The 22,868-nt window shown below is 44.5% G+C and overlaps 2 protein-coding genes and 1 long non-coding RNA gene across 3 annotated transcripts; 1 reads left to right on the forward strand and 2 right to left on the reverse strand.

Annotated features, from left to right (window-relative positions):
- The first annotated feature begins 5,377 nt into the window (after window positions 1-5,377).
- Window positions 5,378-12,355, forward strand: LOC115200588 (UV excision repair protein RAD23 homolog B-like). Its single transcript, XM_029763766.1, has 3 exons — window positions 5,378-6,032; window positions 11,702-11,863; window positions 11,983-12,355. Exons 1-3 carry the CDS (start codon window positions 5,967-5,969, stop codon window positions 12,142-12,144), a joined length of 390 nt encoding a protein of 129 aa, XP_029619626.1. The 5' UTR covers window positions 5,378-5,966; the 3' UTR covers window positions 12,145-12,355.
- A 1,736-nt stretch (window positions 12,356-14,091) lies between these two features.
- Window positions 14,092-20,948, reverse strand: LOC115194864 (ubiquitin carboxyl-terminal hydrolase 37-like). The gene is made up of 11 exons (XM_029754809.1): window positions 20,893-20,948; window positions 17,768-17,900; window positions 17,504-17,640; window positions 15,780-15,873; window positions 15,609-15,688; window positions 15,269-15,406; window positions 15,092-15,165; window positions 14,864-14,931; window positions 14,626-14,695; window positions 14,415-14,553; window positions 14,092-14,201 (listed from the first exon to the last, which is right to left on the reverse strand). The coding sequence occupies exons 2-11, from the start codon at window positions 17,837-17,839 to the stop codon at window positions 14,165-14,167; spliced, it is 909 nt and encodes a 302-aa protein (XP_029610669.1). The 5' UTR covers window positions 17,840-17,900; window positions 20,893-20,948; the 3' UTR covers window positions 14,092-14,164.
- Window positions 20,949-21,275: 327 nt separating this feature from the next.
- LOC115200626 (uncharacterized) lies at window positions 21,276-21,668 on the reverse strand. The gene is made up of 3 exons (XR_003879549.1): window positions 21,642-21,668; window positions 21,501-21,543; window positions 21,276-21,319 (listed from the first exon to the last, which is right to left on the reverse strand). It is a non-coding gene; the product is annotated as an uncharacterized LOC115200626 (long non-coding RNA).
- Between the last annotated feature and the right edge of the window lie 1,200 nt (window positions 21,669-22,868).

Genomic DNA, 22,868 nt, shown 5'->3' on the forward strand with positions numbered 1-22,868 from the left:
CAATCATATTGAATTCTGTATCATAGGCTAACAAATAGCAAAAATACATGTTTATAAAAATAAAACCATTGTAACCATACAGTTATACCCTCTGTCCCAAATCCTGCCATATGGGACACATAAATAGACAATGAAACAACTAGGAATAGCTGAAAAGAATAGAATATACTCTAAATTGTAACAGAATTAGATCAATTCTAGCCCAGACTAAACATATACCTTTTTACAGCAACACAAACATCCCATTTCAGTGTATTTGTAGACTATGCCTTATTTTGCAGAACATCAAAATATGTTGCCTATTTAACATTGTGATGTCATAAACCAAATTATGATGCGCTTGACTACGCGTTACCAGCGTAAATAGCCAACAAATCACACAAACCAAAATGTTGAAAAATAATTTACAAAATGAATTGATCGTGTATTCAGAGTTATTCCTATTTCATAAAATATACAAAATAACTAGGTTCTTGCCAATAAACCTGTTTTTTTATTGAGGAAACATTGTCTTCTCTTTCTCCCATGCTCCCTGGGTCACTGACGCGTGATTGTATGGGATATAGTAAGAGCCTAGGAAATTCGAAGTACTGTCTATCAGAATCAAAATAACTCTTATTGCCCAAGTGGCCTACATTCACACATTCACAGAATTTGACTCGGTGAATTGGTGCTGCCAGCAATAGACAAATGTAAAGACACATTTACAGCCTATACAATATACAGTAAACATAAAACATATTTATTAGCTTCTATCTTCTTAAAATACTTTAGAGTAATATTTTTTTATGGAAAGTAAAATGCCTATTTCACTTCAGTTGACGATGATCTGATACTGTTGGCATGTGGACTAATATGTTGTTGAGTTGTGTTCTTACACTGGTACAGTCATGCCCTATGAGAGATGTATGACTGCGCATGTGCGAAAATAAATAAAGTGCATTTTCCCCCGTTCTGGTTAAGACACCAATGATGAACATGTGTGTTTATTCCTCCGTTAAGTAAACCGGTATTCCTGTCCTGAAGATGTCAGCACCAACAGGTTATGGGCCCAGGAGGGAACATGGAAGCCGATGGAATAGATTATATTTCGACGGAGATGAAAAAAACTACGAGTTATGGGAGACAAAGTTTTTGGGGCACTTGCGTTTGCTTGGGCTAAAGGCCGCCATATTGAGCGTGGATGAAGATGAAGAAGACAGAGAGAATAAGAAGCCTATGCAGAATTGATACAGGTTTTGAATGATAAAAGCCTTTCCCTGATAATGAGAGAAGCAGCAGATGATGGGAGAAAAGCGTTGAAGATATTGAGGGAACATTATGCAGGTAAAGGGAAGCCACGTGTGATTAGCCTCTACACTGAACTAACTTCTCTTCAGAAAGCCGCTGACGAAAGTGTTACGGACTATATTATTCGTGCTGAGACGGCTATTACAGCACTGAGAAATGCTGAAGAGACTTTAAGTGACGGGCTGTTGATTGCAATGATTCTGAAAGGTTTGCCCGAATCATTTAAGCCGTTTGCCATCCACATAACGCAGAGTGATGAGCCGACAACTTTTGGCAAGTTCAAAACCAAGTTGAGGAGCTATGAAAGCACCGAGAAGTTTAGCGCCATTTCCACTGACGACAACGTGATGAAGGCAAGTAACATTAAAGTTAGCTGGCCAAGAGGGAGAGATAAAGGGACCGAGATAACCTGCTTCAACTGTGGCCAGAAAGGGCACAAGGCCCGGGAATGTACCGTTACTGGAGAGCGCAAAGAACGGAGACAGTGGTGTAGTTTTTGCAAGAGCTCCACTCATACTGACGCAAATTGCAGACGAAAAAGAAGAGACAATGTGAAACAAGCAACAGATGCTGAATGCCACACATTTGCATTCAGAATAAGTGACTGTCAGGTTAGTGGACTGAAACAGAAAGGGCTGATGGTTGATACGGGAGCAACGTCACATATAGTCACGGACATTGGGAAGTTTAAGGAGTTTGACGAGACTTTCAAACCGGAAAAAACATTCCGTGGAGCTGGCTGACGGAACAAGAACGAATGGTGTCGCGGAGAGGACAGGTGCAGCGGGGGTTTACCTGAGAGACAACACGGGTCGTCGGGTAAAAACAACGCTGACGAAGGCGCTGTACGTGCCGTCGTTTCCACAGGACATTTTCTCTGTTAAAGCAGCGACAGCCAACGGAGCTTCAGTCAACTTTCGACAGGGGTGTAACAAGCTCATCCACAAGAACGGTACCACTTTTGACATCGAGGAGTACGATAGACTTTACTATCTTAACACTGTAAGTGATGAAAATGATGATGGATGTCATGGGTGCTATGATATTCACACATGGCACAAAATTGTTGGCCACTGTAATTTTGAGGATGTGTCAAAGTTAGAAAATGTGACAGAGTGAATGAAAATCACAGGTAAGATTGACAAATCTACCCTCAACTGTGAAATCTGCACTCAGGGAAAATTTGTTCAGAGCAGAAACAGAGAGCCTGATGAAAAGGCAAAAAAAAAAGCGGCTCTTGAGCTTGTGCACATTGATTTGGCTGGCCCTATTGAGCCAGAGGCGAAAGATGGGTTCAGATATACTCTAGCATTTACGGATGATTATTCAGGGGCAGTTTTTGTGTATTTCCTAAAAGCAAAGAGTGATACTGTAAAAGCTACTGAGAAGTTTACTGCTGATGTGGCCCCTTATGGGAAAATAAAGTGTGTCAGGTCAGATAATGGCACAGAGTTCACAGCCAAAGAGTTCCAGTCACTGCTCAGTAAGAACGCAATAAGACATGAAACTTCAGCCCCTTACTCACCCCATCAAAATGGGGCCGCTGAGAGAAATTGGAGAACACTGTTCGAAATGGCAAGATGCATGCTACTTGAAAGCAACCAACCAAAGAACTTGTGGACATATGCTGTAATGACTGCTGCAGTAATTCGCAATAGGTGTTACAATAAGCGTGTAGGACAGACCCCACACTACATGTTTACTGGGAGAAAGCCTGATCTTTCAAAGATGAAAGAATTTGGATCTGTTTGCTATGCATATAGACAGAACAAGAAAAAGTTAGACTCAAGATGTGAAAAGGGTATTTTTGTCGGGTATGATAAAAATAGTCCAGCATACCTAGTCTACTACCCAGACACTGGGAAAGTTCTTAAAAACAGATTAGTCAAGTGTATTACAAAAGGTGTAGTCGAACACCAAACTCAGACAGATTTGGAAATCAGTGATGATCTTCATGGGGAGAGATTTGAAAACCCCATGCCGAAAGCCAAGATGGCAGATCAAAACTCAGAAGACACACAAGATGTGCAAATTGAGACTTCAGATGGTCAGAGTCCACGCTATCCAGAGAGAGTGAGGAAGAAACCCCAGTACTTAAAAGACTATGAGTGTAAAGTGAAATGTGATGACCAGATACCACCTAGTGTTGACTACTGCTACAGAGTAATGTGCAATGCACCACAAACCTTCAAAGAAGCAATGATTTCACCAAAATCAGAGATTTGGGCTACTGCTATGAAGGAGGAGATGGATTCCCTTAGGGAAAATGATACATTCACATTAACCACACTGCCAGAGGGTAAAAATGCAGTGGGGGGCAGGTGGGTCTATGCGGTCAAAAACAATTCAGATGAGACTGAGACATACAAGGCAAGATATGTTGCAAAGGGGTATAGTCAAGTGGCAGGAATAGACTATAAGGAGACTTTTTCTCCAACTGCAAATATGACATCAGTACGCTGTTTGATGCAGCTAGCAGCTCAGTATGACTTAGAGTTACATCAGATGGATGTCAAAACAGCATATCTACATGCTCCTATTGACTGTGAAGTGTACATGGAGCAACCAGAGGGTTTTGAAGTCAGGTCAGATACAGGTTGAGCAACTAGTCTGCAAACTGAACAAGTCACTGTACGGCCTGAAACAGTCAGGAAGGAACTGGAACAAAATGTTGCATGATCACCTTAGTGAAAATGGTTTTACACAGAACCCAGCTGATCACTGTGTTTATAACAAACAAACTGCAACAGAAAGGATCATTTTGATAATTTGGGTCGATGATCTAATTATCGCTGCTAGTGATAGTGACTCACTCACAAGTGTAAAATAAATGTTAAGTGAAAAATTTAAGATGAAATATCTTGGGAGGCTTGGACATTTCCTAGGCATTGATTTTACACAAAGTGAAGGAAAAATAACGATGAACCAAACAAGGTACATAACCAAGATACTGGAAAGGTTTGGTATGTCAGACTGTAAAACAAGGTCAACACCATGTGAACAAAAACTAAACTTTGATGGTGATGGTGAACTTATTGATTCAAAACGGTATCGTGAAGTGATAGGCAGCTTGATATATGTAATGACATGTACAAGACCGGATATCAGTTGGATTGTCAGCAAGCTGTCACAATACCTATCAGAACCAAAAGAGCAACACTGGATAACAGCTAAACATGTGTTGAGGTACTTGAAGGGAACAATGAATCAGGAGTTGTGTTACAAAAAGGGGGTGGAAAAACTCAACCTCGTAGCATATAGTGATGCTGATTGGGCAGCAGATCAAAGTGACAGACGAAGCATAACAGGGTATTGTTTAGTTTAACTAAATGTGGACCTGTCATTTCATGGAGGTCTAAGAAGCAGCCAACAGTAGCTTTATCTACATGTGAAGCAGAGTACATGGCACTGGCTGCTACTACACAAGAAAGTTTGTACCTTGTACAGTTATTGGGCGAGATGGATAGTGAGTGCCAATATACACCAGTAACAATCTTTGAAGATAACCAAGGTGCAATTGCTCTGTCAAAGAACCCAGTATGTCGTCAGAGATGTAAACATGTCGACATCAGATATCATTTCATTCGTTCTGCACTCAGTGATGGTAAAATAAGTATTGAATATTGTCCAACGGCAGACATGGCTGCAGATGTTTTGACTAAACCTGTAACGAAATTCTTGGGTTACATGTTTGGAATATAAACTGACATTTGTGAGATGAATAACTGTAAGCTAAATGTGTTGATAAAGTTAGGTTGAATACGACTTGTACAGTATAAGAGCAAGTGGGGGTGTTGGCATGTGGACTAATATGTTGTTGAGTTGTGTTCTTACACTGGTACAGTCATGCACGATGAGAGATGTATGACTGCGCATGTGCGAAAATAAATAAAGTGCATTTTCCCCGTTCTGGTTAAAACACCAATGATGAACATGTGTGTTTATTCCTCCGTTAAGTAAACCGGTATTCCTGTCCTGAAGATGTCGGCACCAACAGATACAGATCGAACGTGTAGCTTTGCAATGGTTGTTAGGATGACCTTTGAAAAAGAAGGAGAGCCGCACTCTCTAGCTCAGACTCAATAATTGAATAACCTAATATCCAACGTTCCGACCGACAAGCTGTCTTCATCAGGGTATGTTAGGAGGACCTCTGACCGTACCTCATTGAAAAGGTGCCACTCTGCCTAGTGACTGTAAACTAAACAAAAATACTAACGTTAGTACATTTGTTGTATATTTGCTGTTCTGTACACCCAGTTGGTCGCCACCGCACCGGTCACAACTGTCAACAGATCATGCCATAAATGCAAAGCATCATTTGTTCTCGCAAAGTAGACTGTAGATCCTACTACCACCTGGATGAACTGGCACCCCAGGTGTGTGATTTCACCGGGATATTCATATGATTGACCAGTTAGTGGTTGTAGCAATCAGACTCAGAGAGCGCTCGAGGCTGCAAGTTGGGCAGCAAACCGTTACGCTGCACCTACTTCTGAGTTTTGTGTCATCAAAGATGGCGATTTTCTGAGTGGTCATGGACACATCTCATGGTCATGGATAAATATTCTCTCGCTTGAACTTGTGGTTAAATGTAGTTTGTGTTTTACTTTTGAATATTTTAAAACACAGCTGTAATCGAAGCTCTAGGGAAAACAGCGTTAGCTACCGCAACAATGCAAATCACGCTAAAAACACTGCAACAGCAGACCATTCAAATTGACATAGACCCAGATCAAACGGTAAGTGCCCATTTGTTCATTTTATCTAGCCCGCTTGGCTAACTATTTTTTGTTATTTGCACGAAAGACCAAATGAATTGGTCCCAGATTATCAATTCGGATAATACAACTAACAGGCTAACGCTAGCTAGCTAGACGTTATTGACACCCCTAGCATTAGCTAACTAGCTAGTTCTTAGTCTTAGCTTTCCAGCATGACATAGTGTCTTGTTTTGTACGCTTTGTACAAAATAATAAAACGCAGAACTACAGGATGTTTCTTAACATAACTCTTTATTAACTAGCTACAACTGCATGTTCGCCCATCTCCAACCACGATCAACTGACCATGACCTAACCGTCTGGGTGGTTTTAACCAATCACCGCACAGTATGATACAGCGGTAAAATGCATCCAATTATAATTCAGTATGTATTCACATATGAATATTACACATAGCTAAAGCAAACTAGCTTGCAAGCTAATGTGTGTCAATTTGCTAATCCAATGTTGAGTGTAATTATTAGCTAGCTAGGTAAATTATTCTCCGCTAAAACATCAGCTTGCTACATGACTAGCCAACGTTAGTTATCCCTCATCGCGTTAATGTCAGTTTAAGCCAACTATTGTTATGGGGTGTAAGATGGCACAGTGCTGCCATCTGTTGGTAAATGTTAATTACTGCAACTCCAGTGTTTTACCGGTGTGCTTGAAATACCCGGATGTATGGCAATATACTGAACAAGACTGGTTACTCGCATCAATGCCTCTGTCTCGTCATTTAACATTCAAACATGGTGTCAGAGTCGGATAACTAACCATGCTTTTTGCAAATTAGAGCCACCTGTTCTGGTTTACCCCTGAAAAATGCTTATTTGAGTAAAACTTCGCCTGACGCCGGAATTGACCTTAGCTAGAGTGAGTTTGTTAGTTAGCTTCAGTGTTGTTAGCACCGGTTAGACATGGCAGCGAACATTCCCCTCCCGCCGTTATGAAGCTTAGCGGAGACTGGAGCACAAACTGGGATACGTTTAGAGGTGAATGGGAGGACTATGCACTAGCAACAGGACTTCAGGAAAAGGACGATGAGGTAGTGGCTGCCACTTTGAGGACTATAATGGGAACAGAATGCCGACACGTATACAAACACAACCTGAACCTAACAGCAACTCAGCAAGGTAACGCTACAGCTATTCTTGATGCTCTTGAACATTACTTCAAGCCAGCAAAGAATGTTATCTACGAGCGTTATGTTTTAGGTTGTTGCAAACAGGAGGACGGGGAGTCCATTGACAGCTTTGTCACTAGGCTAAGGGAAAAGGCAGCTACATGTGACTATGGTGCTTTAAGAGATGAACTGATCAGAGATAAGCTAGTGCTTGGCATAACTGATGAGGGCACCCGCAGACGTTTGCTGAGAGAACTTGACCTGACGCTGGTCTTGGCAGTGGAGACATGCCGTGCAGCAGAGCTTACTGATATACGGATAAGGTCCATGGAACTAGAAAGACAACATATGGACAATGTCAATGCTACATTCAGGCAGCCAGTAAGGAAATTCCCCTTTGCCACAGCTAATGCTAATACTACAGCCAACTCTGCAGCAGACAACCCCAATACGTGCAGATATTGTGGCATTTCTCATGGACGAGGAAAAGAATACTGCCCAGCCTATGGAAAAATATGCAAATCCTGTGGTACAGCTAATCACTTCGCAAGGGTCTGCATGAAAAGCAAGAGAAAGGAGGGTAAAGTGCACTCCATTGAAACAAACACAAATGAAGGGAACAACAGCACAGAGGATGTATATGCTAGCGAGTGCATAGGGGCACTGAGGGCAAAAGGACAAAAGTGGTTTGTCACTCTGCTACTTAATAATAAACCACAGCAATGCCAGCTAGATTCAGGGGCCACATGTAACGTTATGAGCCTTAAAGACAAAAGGAGGCTCGCGCCCAGAGACAAACTCACACAGAGTAGCACCAAGCTGAAACTGTATTCAGGACAGTTCATGACCTCTTTAGGCCTGTTTGTGACAGAGTGTGTTTTACGTGGCCAGAAACACACCCTTGAGTTTGAAATAGTTGAGGCTAGTCAACAGCCATTACTGTCAGGTTCTACATGCGAGCGCCTTGGACTTATTAACTTCACCATCCCAGCTGATCTTAACATTATAGACAATGTCCAGGCTGGGCCCCTGAGCAAGGAGACACTCCTAAGCAAGTACCATGATGTCTTCAATGCACCGGTTGAGTAAGTTCCCGGCGAAGTCCACTTTGAGTTGGACGCAGCAATCCAGCCTGTCCAGTGTGCACCCCGCAATGTACCAGTGGCCATGAAAGCAGCTACAAAGGCTCAGCTTGACAAATACGAAGCAGATGGCCACATGATATCCGTCACCGAGCCTACAGACTGGATAAGTAATATGGTCATCGTCAAGAAACCAGACAAGCTACGGATATGCATTGATCCTAAACACCTCAACCGGGCTCTGAGACGCTCACATTACATTATGCCCACGTTGGAGGATGTTCTTTACAAGCTCCCAAAGGCCAGAGTCTTCACGCTCGTGGACGCCAGAGATGCCTTCCTGCAGTGCAAGCTCGACGAGCCCAGCAGCTACATGACCACCTTTTGGACACCCTGGGGCAGGAAGAGGTGGTTGAAGCTCCCGTTTGGTGTCTCCGTGGCTCCAGAGGTGTATCAGCGGAAACAGCATGAGCTGTTGATGGGACTCAGTGGCGTGGAACCCATAGCAGATGACATCCTCGTAGTGGGCTGTGGGGACAGTGATGTGGAGGCAGAATGTGACCATGACGCCAAGCTGCTGGCCCTGATGGTCAGATGCAGACAGGTCAAGCTAAGGCTAAGCATAAAAAAGCTTCAGTTTAAAGTGCCAGAGGTCCGCTTTCATGGGCACATCTTGTCCTCCACTGGATTGAAGGCGGATCCTGAAAAAGTGAAGGCTGTCTTGGAAATGCCCCACCCATCTGACGTGAAGGCAGTGCAGCGCTTCGTCGGATTCGTCACCTACCTGGCCAAATTCCTACCGCGGCTCTCTGAAGTGTGTGAGCCACTAAGGAGGCTCATGGACAAGGACACCATCTGGTATTGGCTCCCAAAACATGACGCAGCGGTGAGGGAAATAAAACAACTGGTCACCCAGACACCTGTACTGCGATACTACGATGTGTCAAAACTGTCACGATTCAGAGTGACTCAAGCCAGTATGGACTTGGCTGTTGCCTCATGCAGGAGGGCCAGCCTGTGGCATTCGCCTCTAGGGCACTCACCCCAACAGAGCAGAACTATGCCCAGATAGAGAAGGAGTGCCTCAGCATTGTGTTTGCATGCCAACGCTTCCACCACTATCTGTACAGGTGCAACAATATTACCGCAGAGACAGATCACAAGCCCCTTATTGCTATATTCAGCAAGCCTCTCCTGAATGCCCCGAAACGACTGCAGAGCATGCTACTGGCCCTACAAAACTACAACCTCAAGGTGGTGTATAAGCCAGGGCCAGAGATGTATGTGAGTGACACGCTCAGCAGGGCTACTGCATCAGGCACTCACACACGCTCCATGCATGAACGACACGCAGTGTGCAGCTTACAAACAGAGCAAGTGGATGTTGAACACATCAACCAGGCTGACTACCTCAATGTCACGGACCAGCGCCTTATACAAATCAGACAGCACACAGACAGGGACGAGCAACTCCAGGCATTGAGGTCTGTGATTCTGATGGGCTGGCCCGACTGCAAGGAAGAAACTGCTTTAGCCGTCAGAGATTATTGGCCAGTCAAAGAGGAGCTCAGTGTTCAAAACGGAGTAATATTCAAGGGTCAGAGAGTCGTTATTCCCCGGTCTCTGCGCCCTGAGATGTTGGCGCGCGTGCACTCAAGTCACATAGGAGGTGAGGCCTGTTACAGACAAGCACGTGACACACTGTATTGGCCAGGAATGCAGAGTGAAATCAAAGACTATGTCAGTAAATGCACAATCTGCAATGAATATGCCACTGAGCAACAGAGAGAGACGATGATGTCCCACGAGCTACCGATGCGCCCCTGGCAGATAGTAAGTCTAGATCTCTTCCAGCACAGTGGCAAAGACTTTCTGCTGGTAGTCGATCATTACTCAGACTTCTGGGAGATTGACCTCCTCCCCGACCTCTCAGCAGAGACAACAATCAAACGCTGCAAGGCTCAGTTTGCCCGCTATGGCCAGCCAGATAGGGTAATTTCAGACAATGGACCCCAATTCTCCGGAGTTGAGTTCCGAAAATTTGCTGCAGATTGGGAATTCGAGCACGTCACTTCATCACCACGACACCCAAAAGCTAATGGGAAGGCGGAGTCCGCAGTCAAAATCGCAAAGAACCTCTGCAAAAAAGCTCTGCGAGAGGGCAAAGATGCCTGGAAAGCAATCCTGCAGTGGCGCAATACCCCGACAGAAGGCATGGATAGCAGCCCGGCCCAGCGCCTCATGGCACGGCGCTTAAAAGCAGCTCTGCCAGTAGCCAGCACTCTCCTGGAGCCATGTGTGGTGACAGACGTGCTGGTGAAGCTACGTCACAGAAGACAGGTCTCCAAGTTCATCTATGACAAATCAGCAAAAGACTTACCTGAGCTCAGGGTGGGTGAAACGGTGCGGATGAAGCCACTACCAGGGGACCGGACTGGCCTCTGGAGACTCGGATCCTGTGTACAGAAAGTGGCACCACGCTCCTACTTGGTCGAGGTGAATGGATCACGGTACCGTCGTAACAGGGTTGACCTTCGGATTGCTGAGCCAGCACCTACTCAGAACCCTGATGGTCAAAGGGGTCGCATGACAAAAGACAGAACCCCAGCAAGTCACATGGGGCCTGAGGCACTGGGCGAAGAGCCAGGGGATCACAGGTCGGCCGCTCCCTCGCCCATCAATACTCCCCTTAGACAGTCAGGTGACACGCCTGTGCGGGAACCCGCAGTCCTCGCAGACAAGCCCCCTGTCTTTTCACGCTGTGGGCGTCTGTCCCAGCCACCAAAAATACTTAATCTGTAGGTTTCCCATTAGGGATTGTTGACAGACAGAGATAAAGTGAAGAGAGTATCAAAATGTGTTAAGTTGTTACCTGAGAAGAAAATAAATAAATAAATAAATAAAATACTAAACTGTTCATGTTGGAAATTATTACTAGGTTTGTTTTGTTAGTGAATTGACAGCTCCTGTCCTATTTTATAAAAGGAAAGATGTTATGGGTGTAAGATGGCACAGTGATGCCATCTGTTGGTAAATGTTAATTACTGCAACTCCAGTGTTTTACCAGTGTGCTTGAAATACCCGGATGTATGGCAATATACTGAACAAGACTGGTTACTCGCATCAATGCCTCTGTCTCGTCATTTAACATTCAAACAACTATCTAGCGTTAGCTAGACAGCCATATTACTAGCTAGCTAACTACGTTATCTATTTTAGTCTATGCAAGTCTAGTTGGACGATTAATCAGCAATATTCTAGCAGACATTTAATAGCTAGGTCATAACGAGTGAAAATGGCTAGCTAGCTACATCATGTAAGGTAAACCGCAATGTAAAAAGTTGGGCAATTCAAACAGTCAGTGTTAGCGAGCAACTTTTTGGTTGCACTGTGTTTAACAATTAAAGCAAGGCTGAACAGCTTATTTTTGGTTTCAACAGGTGAAGGCACTGAAGGAGAAGATAGAAGCAGAGAGGGGGAAAGATACCTTCCCAGTGTCTGGACAGAAGCTCATATATGCTGGCAAAATCCTGCAAGATGACACACCTATTAAAGACTACAAAATTGACGAGAAGAATTTCGTTGTAGTTATGGTATCGAAGGTACATTTCCCTAATCCATTTTACTATGGCTCATAATGAGCTGCACCCACCTGTTTTGGGTTACATGATTGTCTGCATAGATGACAGTAATAGCCTGTTTATATCTCCTCTGGAACTAGGCAAAGTCTGCCACAGCTGCTTCAACACCTTCCTCAGAGGCACCCAAGGCCCCTGTCCAGGACTCTGGGTCGTCTGCGGACCCGGCCCCTGCAGCCATCCCTATCCCCCCAGAGGAGCCCACACCTCCAGTCGCAGAGCCCCCAGCTCTGATGTCCTCTTAGTATTTCCCACAGTAGTTGTGGGTCAAGACTGTCTTCCAAACTGATCTGTGATGTATGGTCTGTTACATTGCCATTCATTGCTCCATTACTTTATTGTATTTGTGGTTACATTCAAATCCTGAGGGAGTGCGTAGATAGACTGTGCACAGACACACAATATTGTTTTAATATTATTAACTTTTTCCACTTTTTACTCAACATGAATGAATGATAGAGATTGCCTCTTATACAGTGCATTCGGAACGTATTTACACCCATTGACTTTTTCCACATTTTGTTACGTTACAGCCTTATTCAAAAAGGATAAAAAAATTACAAATCCTCATCAATCTACACACAATACCCCATAATGACAAAGTGAAGACAGGTTTTTAGACATTCTAGCAAATTTATACAAAATAAAAAACAGAAATACTTGATTTGGAAAGGCACACCTGTCTATATAAGGTCCCGCAGTTGACAGTGCATGTCAGAACAAAACCAAGCCATGAGGTCGAAGGAATTGTCCTCCATCATTCCTAAATGGAAGAAGTTTGGAACCTCAAAGACTCCTAGAGCTGGCTGCCTGGCCAAACTGAGCAATCAGGTGAGAAAGGCCTTGGTCAGGGAGGTGAACAAGAACCTGATGGTCACTCTGACAGAGCTCCAGAGTTCCTCTGTGGAGATTGGAGAACCCTCCAGAAGAACAACCATCTCTGCAGCACTCCACCAATCAGGTCTTTCTGGTAGTGGCCAGACGGAAGCAAAAGGCATATGACAGCACGCTTGGAGTTTGCCAAAAGCCACCTAAAGACTCTCAGACCATGAGAAACAAGATTGAACTCCTTGGCCTGAATGCCAAGCGTCTCATCTGGAGGAAACCTGGCACCATTTCTACGGTGAAGTATGGTGGTGGCAGCATCATGCTGTGGGGATGTTTTTCAGCAGCAGGGACTGGGAGACTTGTCAGAATCGAGGGAAAGATGAACGGCACAAAGTACAGAGAGATGCTTGATGAAAACCAACTCCAGAGCGTTCAGGATCTCAGACTGGGGCGAAGGGGTCAACTTCCAACAAGACAACGGCCATAAGCACACAGCCAAGACAACGCAGGGGTGGCTTGGGGAGAAGTCTCTGAGTGGCCCAGCCAGAGCCCAGACTTTAACCTGATTGAACATCTCTGGAGACCTGAAAATAGCTGTGCAGCGATTCTCCCCATCCAACCTGACAGAGCTTGAGAGGATCTGCAGAGAAGGATGGGAGAAACTCCCCAAATACAGGTGTGCTAAGCTTGTAGCGTCATACCCAAGAAGACTCGAGGGTGTAATCGCTGCCAAAGGTGCTTCAACAAAGTACTGAGTAAAGGGTCTGAATACTTATGTAATGTGATAGTTAAGCTTTTTGTTTTCTTTATAAATTTGCAAAAAATTCAAAAAACCTGTTTTTGCTGTCATTATGGGGTAGATTGATGAGAAGAAAAACAATTTAATCCATTTTAGAATAAGGCTGTAACTTAACAAAATGTGGAAAAAGTCAAGGGGTCTGAATACTTTCTGAATGCACTGTAGGTACAGTTATTAACTACCATGTACAGTAAAGGAAAATGAATTGCACTAGGTAGGTGAGATGTTTTATATTTATATAATTGTAAACATACAGTGGATAGCCTACAGTGGTGTAGGCTGTTTCTTCTGGTGGTCTGGGGCAGCCTGATGTCCTGGTGTTGTCTAGAGCAGACTGATGTCCTGGTGGTCTGATGGTGGTCTAAGGCAGCTTGATGGTGGTCTAGGGCAGCTTGATGGTGGTCTAGGGCAGCTTGATGGTGGTCTAGGGCAGCTTGATGGTGGTCTAGGGCAGCTTGATGGTGGTCTAGGGCAGCTTGATGGTGGTCTAGGGCAGCGTGATGGTGGTCTAGGGCAGCTTGATGGTGGTCTAGGGCATCCTAATTCGATGAATCTGATGTTCTTGGTGTGCGGTAGGTGCTACTCCAGGTGGTCCCTGAGCGCTGTGCCCCTAACGATGGGTTCTCCTGGTGCTTCTCCTAGTAGTGAGGGGCCTGGTCTCCTTCACCTGGTCCACTACAATGAGAAATGACAGGGAGATCTTACATGTACATACAATGTCTGGAAAATAACACATACAGAGGGATTACAGGTTAAAGGGATAACTCTTAATGCATGGTCAATTAATCATCTTTCTAGCTTTGAACAATTTTTTTTCCCTTGATGACTCATTGTCGTGATTGACTCCATTTGTGGCATTCTTCTCAAATGTGTGGGCTAGAGCCTTACCTGCAGACATAGAACAGGATGTAGGCAGTCTGTGCCGTTGCCCTCAGCACAGTGGCCTCATCTGTCCTCAAGACATGTGCGTCATCCAGGCAGAGCCACCCACTGCCACGGCTGTCCAAAACATCACTGATGTAGTGGCCTAGGGAACAAGGGAAACAGAATAGGGTGTACATTAAGCTTTCAGAATTGTGTGTGCGTGCGTGCATTTTACCTGTACACATGTTGTCTCCCAGATGTGAGATCACACTTGACAATTTGTAGATATTGTCTGGCTGGTGTCTCTGTAAGGAAACACATTTAATAATAGGATTGTTATTTTGTCTACAGGATAGGGGTGGCTTCTATAACTGCCTTATCTTGATCCGCCCACTATCTCAACTCGATGGAATTATCTGTTATCTATTTTTCTATCTCTCTCTCTCTTTCTCTATTTCTCTCTCTCTCCTCACCACAGCGGCTGCCTGCTGCTCTTTCTCACTGTCAGCTGGTTTCTCTAGCTGGTCAGAGGAATTTGAAGCTGGTGGGGGTATATCAAATATAGTGTAAATGCAAACCAGAAAGTGAAGTGGAAACCTATCAATAAATATACTCTTAACTTCAGCTTCTGACTTGCTTTCCTCAATAGTCCTGTTTCATGAGAGGCTGTTCTGCATGATGTCAGTAACACAATGTCCTACCTGGTCTATCAAGGGTGCCTTTCGGGGAGTTTGCAGGTGTGTTGTCCATGTTATTTTTCCCCATGGAGCTTGCCCTGTGTAAATTGATGGCATTGAAAATAAATATCTAGTGTGTGAAAATCATGGTGTGTGTTGGCTACCCAATGTGCAATGTGCCCAAACAGAGTCTAAACCAACCTGGCTCCATGCTGGACAGGGGCTGTCGCCCCACATACGGCTGGGAGGGTCAGTTCGGCAGGGATGGATATGGGATCATCCACCTTCTCTGGCTCCCAGTTGCCTGCAGTAAACCGCTTGATATGAAGCATTAGGACCCTGCTCAGAGACAGACAGGCATTCACACACACAGACAGACGGACAGACGGGCAGAGGCAGGCAGGCATTCACATACACAGACGACCAGGCAGGCATTCACACAGACAAAGGCATCAGTCTTGTAGTCAAATCAATAACCCAGTTTGGTGAGTTAGATCAGGACTGTCAATTGTAATCTGAGATGATGATGGGGGGGACTCACCGGGGCAGCGTGAGGAAGTGCCTAGTCACAGATGCCATGCTGCCTGAGCACACCCTGCATGCACACTCTAACGCAGATGGCTAGGTAACAAAGCATAGCAATACAATTATGACATTAATGATAGTGTTCCTTGACATACTCACTAACTCTTGGTTGAAGCTAAGTGCTGACCTTAAAGTAGAGGTCCAGGCTGTGTGTCAGGTCTTGGCTCAGGTTCAGTGACAGGTGATTGTAATCCTCCTGACCATACACTATAACTCCACAGCTTCAGAGGTACGGAGAGAAATGCATCAGCTCTCCAACACAAACCTTTTGATCCCTCTACACACTAACTATCTTAACTTAAGCGTCTCATCCCGTTAGCGGGATCATTTTCCAGCGAAAACTCCTAGCGACATTAGCATAACGAAATTCAATATTTTTTTTTCTTTCAAATATAGGACTGTCTCATTTCGTTTTATAGTTCCACCTCTCTTGAATCGACCCTCGTTGTCCGATTTCAAAAAGGTTTTACAGGAAAAGCACAATATTAGATTATGTTAGAGGAGTACATGGTAAAAGTAGCATCATATGAATTTTCCGACCAAGCACACGCATCACATATAACCAAAAAACAGCTAAATGCAGCACTAACCTTTTACAAACTTCATCAGATGACACACCTAGGACATCATGTTACACACAGCATGCAATCTTTGTTCAATAAAGGTCATATTTCTATATAAAAACAGCATTTTACATCGGCACCTGACGTTGACTAACTATTTTCCCATAAAATGCGTCCCGGGAAACAGTGCTACAAATTTATAAATTACTATTCGAAAACGATTATTTTTTTTACATTGTCATTCTAAGATTTATATATGAATATCTCTTGAAAACACCCGTCATAACAGATTTTAAATGAACTTTACAGGGTAATCACACTGAGATAAAAGGGGATGCGATACTCAGAAAATGAGCTAGAAAGCCTAGCTCGTCGCCATCTTGGAACAATCGCACATCACATCTGATCTTGTATAATATTGCCAATAATCCCTCACCTTTAGTTGTCTTCATCAGAAAGCACTTCCAGGAATCCCAGGTCCACGACAAATGTATTTTCGGTCGAAAAAGTCCATCCTTTATGTTCCATTAGCTTGATGTTGTTAGCGCGTCCGAAGGCTGTAACCAAAGGTTGATACGGGCGCGGGACTTGGCTAACGAAAAATGACTATTTTCCCTTCTTTAGGTTCGTTCAAACATGTCAAACGTTGTATAACATTAATCTTCAGGGCCTGTTTCAACAAGAGAGCCAATAAGATTCGAGTGGGACGATTTCATTGTGTTTCAAAACGTTTCCAAAGGTGGGGGCAGACACGGCCGCCGACGTCACAATGCTGATGGCCCTACTACTGTGACCAATTGCCTCATCGTCTCCTACACTGAGTTTCGACAGCAGAAGCCTCAAAACACTTTGTAAAGACTGGGGACATCTAGTGGAAGCACTGGAAAGTGCTCAATTATCATTTTTTCACGTTGTGAATTACAGGGAAGGCTGTGAAGTCGAGTCCACAATTCAGAATCCCACTCCTGGTTCAATCGGTCTCGGGGTTTTGACTGCCATACGAGTTCTGTTATACTCACAGACACCATTCAAACAGTTTTAGAAACTTTAGGGTGTTTCTATCCATATAAAATAAGTATATGCATGTCCTAGCTTCTGAGTTTGATTAGTAGGCCGTTGAAAATGGGAACGAATTTTTTCCAAAATGCGCTGTGGCGCCCCCAGTGGTAGGATACACGCAAGAGGTTAATGCTTTACCTCTGTATCCTGCATGTTATGCTGACATTAAACCTCCTCACAAATGTGATGAAGACATCAAGGTACACCATATACAAATGACAGCTGTTACCTGGTGCAGGTACGGAAAGTCTTCAGCTTGAATTCTAACTGCTTCACGGGGCAGGTGTATGGCTCTGGGGAGCCCTTTAATGCCATACCCTCCTCCTTCAGCTGAAAGAGGAGGAGCAACACACATTCATGGGCATCCTAAGAGAAGAATGGGAAAGAAACAGAAAATACATCAACAACTACAACTGAAACAGAGTTAAGGAAAAAGATGGTCACGTGTCCCAGGTTTATTGTTAAGTGAGTCTTTTAGCATATAATATCTTACCTGTTCACCGTCGTCCTCATAGTCCTCATTGACAACGGAGAGACAGCGCTTGACTGTTTGAAGGATTTTCATCTTTTTCTTAGCATTGATAGTGCCTCCAGAAAGCCTTGCCTGATGTAACTCGGCAAAGCAGCTGTGGAGGGAGACAAAGAGCATGCATTCAGGTTTCACTCTCTCACTTTGGCCACAGATTAGCTCTGTGCTTCTACTTTAGCCTCTGATCAAATATGATTCAACTGATTCCTGATTGTGACAGGAAATCATCTCTGGTGTTAATCAGTAGCTGAGTTGGGTGTGGTTTTATCTTAAAAATCATATGAGGCACTAAGAGTGTACAAAAGACAGTATACATACATATATACATACATACATACATACAGTACACTGAACAAAAATATAAATGCAACATGTGAAGTGTTGGTCCCATGTTTCATGAGCTGAAATAAAAGATCACAGAAAAGTTCCATATGTACAAAAAGCTTATTTTTCTCAAATTCTGTGCACAAATTTGTTAACATCCCTGTTAGTGAGCATTATCCTTTGCCAAGATAATCCATCCACCTGAACAGGTGGTATATCAAGAAGCTGATTAAACAGCATGATCATCACACAGGTACACAGGTAAACCTTGTGCTGAGGACAATAAAAGGCCACTCTAAAATGTGCAGTTTTGTTACACAACACAATACCACAGATGTCACAGGTTTTGAGGGAGTGTGCAATTGGCATGCTGACAGCAGGAATGTCCACCAGAGCTGTTGCCAGAGAATTGAATGTTAATTTCTATAACATAAGCCATCTCCAACATTGTTTAGAGAATTTGGCAGTACGTCCAACCGGCCTCCCAACCGCAGACCACGTGTAACCACACAAGCCCAGGACCTCCACATCCAGCTTCTTCACCTGCGGCATCGTCTGAGGGGGTGCTGAGGAGTATTCTGTCTGTAATAAAGCCCTTTTGTGGGGGAAATCTCATTCTGATCGACTGGACCTAACTCCCCAGTGGGTGGGCCTACGCCTTCCCAGCCCCACCCATGGCTGTGCCCTTGCTCAGTCGTGAAATCCATAGATTATGGCCTAATGAATTTATTTCAATAGACTCATTTCCTTATATGAATTGTAACAGAGTCAAATATTTGAAATTGTTGCATGTTGCATTTATATACACTGCTCAAAAAATAAAGGGAACACTAAAATAACACATCCTAGATCTGAATGAATGAAATACTTTTTCTTTACATAGTTGAATGTGCTGACAACAAAATCACACAAAAATAATCAATGGAAATCCAATTTATCAACCCATGGAGGTCTGGATTTGGAGTCACACTCAAAATGAAAGTGGAAAACCACACTACAGGCTGATCCAACTTTGATGTAATGTCCTTAAAACAAGTCAAAATGAGGCTCAGTAGTGTGTGTGGCCTCCATGTGCCTGTATGACCTCCCTACAACGCCTGGGCATGCTCCTGATGAGGTGGCGGATGGTCTCCTGAGGGATGTCCTCCCAGACCTGGACTAAAGCATCCGCCTACTCCCGGACAGTCTGTGGTGCAATGTGGCGTTGGTGGATGGAGCGAGACATGATGTCCCAGATGTGCTCAATTGGATTCAGGTCTGGGGAACGGGCGGGCCAGTCCATAGCATCAATGCTTTCCTCTTGCAGGAACTGCTGACACACTCCAGCCACATGAGGTCCTAGCATTGTCTTGCATTAGGAGGAACCCAGGGCCAACCGCACCAGCTTATGGTCTCACAAGGGGTCTGAGGATCTCATCTCGGTACCTAATGGCAGTCAGGCTACCTCTGGCGAGCACATGGAGGGCTGTGCGGCCCCCCAAAGAAATGCCACCCCACACCATGACTGACCCACCGCCAAACCGGTCATGCTGGAGGATGTTGCAGGCAGTAGAACGTTCTCCACGGCGTCTCCAGACTCTGTCACGTCTGTCACATGTGCTCAGTGTGAACCTGCATTCATCTGTGAAGAGCACAGGGCGCCAGTGGCGAATTTGCCAATCTTGGTGTTCTCTGGCAAATGCCAAACGACCTGCACGGTGTTGGGCTGTAAGCACAACCCCCACCTGTGGACGTCGGGCCCTCATACCACCCCTCATGGAGTCTGTTTCTGACCGTTTGAGCAAGACACATGCACATTTGTGGCCTCCTGGAGGTAATTTTGCTAGGGCTCTGGCAGTGCTCCTCCTGCTCCTCCTTTGCACAAAGGCGGAGGTAGCGGTCCTGCTGCTGGGTTGTTGCCCTCTTACGGCCTCCTCCATGTCTCCTGATGTACTGGCCTGTCTCCTGGTAGCGCCTCCACACTACGCTGACAGACACAGCAAACCTTCTTGCCACAGCTCGCATTGATGCGCCATCCTGGATGAGCTGCACTACCTGAGCCACTTGTGTGGGTTGTAGACTCCGTCTCATGCTACCACTAGAGTGAAAGCACCGCCAGCATTCAAAAGTGACCAAAACATCAGCCAGGAAGCATAGGAACTGAGAAGTGGTCTGTGGTTACCACCTGCAGAACCACTCCTTTATTGGGGGTGTCTTGCTAATTGCCTATAATTTCCACCTGTTGTCTATTCCATTTGCACAACAGCATGTGAAATTTATTGTCAATCAGTGTTGCTTCCTAAGTGGACAGTTTGATTTCACAGAAGTGTGATTGACTTGGAGTTACATTGTGTTGTTTAAGTGTTCCCTTTATTTTTTGGAGCAGTATATTTGTTTAGTATACATTGATACATACATACATACATACATACATACATACATACATACATACATACATACATACATACATACATACATACATACATACATACATACATACATACATACTGTACATACATACCACAGGAGGTTGATGGCACCTTAATGGGTAATGGCTGGAGCGGAATCAGTGGAATGCTATCAATACATCAAACATATGGTTTCTATGTGTTTGATGCCATTCCATTTGCTCCATTACAGACATCATTACGATCCGTCCTCCCCCTCAGCAGCCTCCACTGACACATACATTGAGGCGGGACTTGTGTACTGTAACTATAAGCGTCTAGAGGGGTGGGTCAGTGTGTGTACAGGTGGGACAGGAGAGTGAAAGCGAGGCTGTATACCATAGCAGTTTAGAGGAGGGGGAGGAACTCCAAGTGTCCTGCTGTCTCAGGATGTCTCTGCACAATGCTGGGCAGCCCCAGCAGGCACTGCAGAGCAGAGTTCATGAAGCAGGTGTTTGCCAATATTAGGCAACCTGTGGGAAGAAGCCATCAGTTACACACTAATATCTGAACAGTGGACCAAAGGTAAACTAATGAATGGATTTGTAAGGCATGAACGCAAGATAACTCTGAATACTACACAGAATTATTTAAAACAAAAAGCAGAGCTCAGAGATAAGAGTAGGTGTGTGTGTGTTTTACCCGAAGGAAGCTTGGTGTTGTCTTCGCCCTCGCCTGTGCAGCTCTGCTTCCCCCAGCTGGGTGCTACTCTTGCTGAACAGGGTTTGGGAGGCGAGCCATGGCTTCCCGAGGCCTGACCAATGGCCTGGAGGAAGAGAGACTGGTTAGAGGCCTCAGTAGCAGTAGCTCCACACCAATCGGATCTGTTTGAACACTGTTTTAATGTACAAGCATACAGATATTCCTTACCATGTCCATGGGTGTTGAGTGACCACTCTTATGTAGAGTCGAGTGAGATGAAGGTGGCTATTGTCTACAGTACTTACCTCTCCAATGAGACAGAGGAATCCCTCAGGTCAATGGAGGCCTCTGCAGAGAGAGACCGAGAGACGGACAGCGGTAAGAAAGAAGCTTTGTCAAAGATGAATTGAGAAAAATAGCACCACGTATGGCACCCGTTTACAGACCTGCGATGCCAGCAAATCGGGGTACCGGTTCTCTTTGTCTGTGGAACAACTGCCCCCATCTCTTTGACCTCAGAGCTTATAAGATCTCTGTAAAGACACACAGACATATGCATTAGGTTAGCTATATTATATTGGCTTTTTCATTTCAATCATGGTGTTGGTTGGCATGAAATTTGATATCAGGCTGCAGTACCTGGCAGTCTCACTGTCTTTGTTGGTCTCTCCACGGTGGTCCAGGGGTTTGGAGAGGAGGACTGGGGGGCAGGGGAGGAGACGTGGGTTGTGGAGGAAGGGCAGGCGGACTGGGGGGAGTGGGCAGAGGAGGATGACTGAGTTGAGACAGCCAGGGAAACAGAGGAAGCACTAAAAGGGGAGGAGGCTGTGATCCTTCCTCTGAAGAAGAAGAAGAGACAGATGACAGGTGGAGAGAGGAGAGGGAAGAGAGGCTGAAGAACTGGAGGAGAGTGGAAGGGGATCTGGCAGGGGATCCAGGGGGTGAGGGGGATGCAGTGCCGATTGGTGTTCGGCCAGACAAGGGGGTCGAGGGGTGTCAGAGATGTTGTAGAACGGTTTCAAATGGAAAGAAGAGACAAAGGAAGAATCAGTTGGTGGTGATCCTTTACGTTCTTCTCTCACGGTTTTTTCCAAACTGACGCAGTTACCATGCTGGCATCCAATGACGTCAGTTTGGGGTGGGATTGGGAACGCGATGGACAGCGGCTCCCAATCCCGAGGCGAACTCATGCACTTCTTTTTCTGTTTGGAGAAACATTATATAGCTAATATAGTACATAACAAATCAAATTAAAAGATTTTACTTGCTTCACAACAGACCTTGTTATAGTTGAACTAGCAGCAAAGGTCACACCCAAACCACAATGATCTGACCATAAAATAAAGAACTTGTCGCCCAATCATATTGAATTCTGTATCATAGGCTAACAAATAGCAAAAAATACAATGTTTATAAAAATAAAACATTGTAACCATACAGTTATACCCTCTGTCCCAAATCCTGCCATATGGGACACATAAATAGACAATGAAACAACTAGGAAATAGCTGAAAAAGAATAGAATATACTCTAAATTGTAACAGAATTAGATCAATTCTAGCCCAGACTAAACATATACCTTTTACAGCAACACAAAACATCCCATTTCAGCTGTATTTGTAGACTATGCCTTATTTGCAGAACATCAAAATATGTTTGCCTATTAACATTGT

This window comes from Salmo trutta, chromosome 1 (assembly GCF_901001165.1).
Source record: "Salmo trutta chromosome 1, fSalTru1.1, whole genome shotgun sequence".
Classification (NCBI taxonomy): Eukaryota; Metazoa; Chordata; class Actinopteri; order Salmoniformes; family Salmonidae; genus Salmo; species Salmo trutta.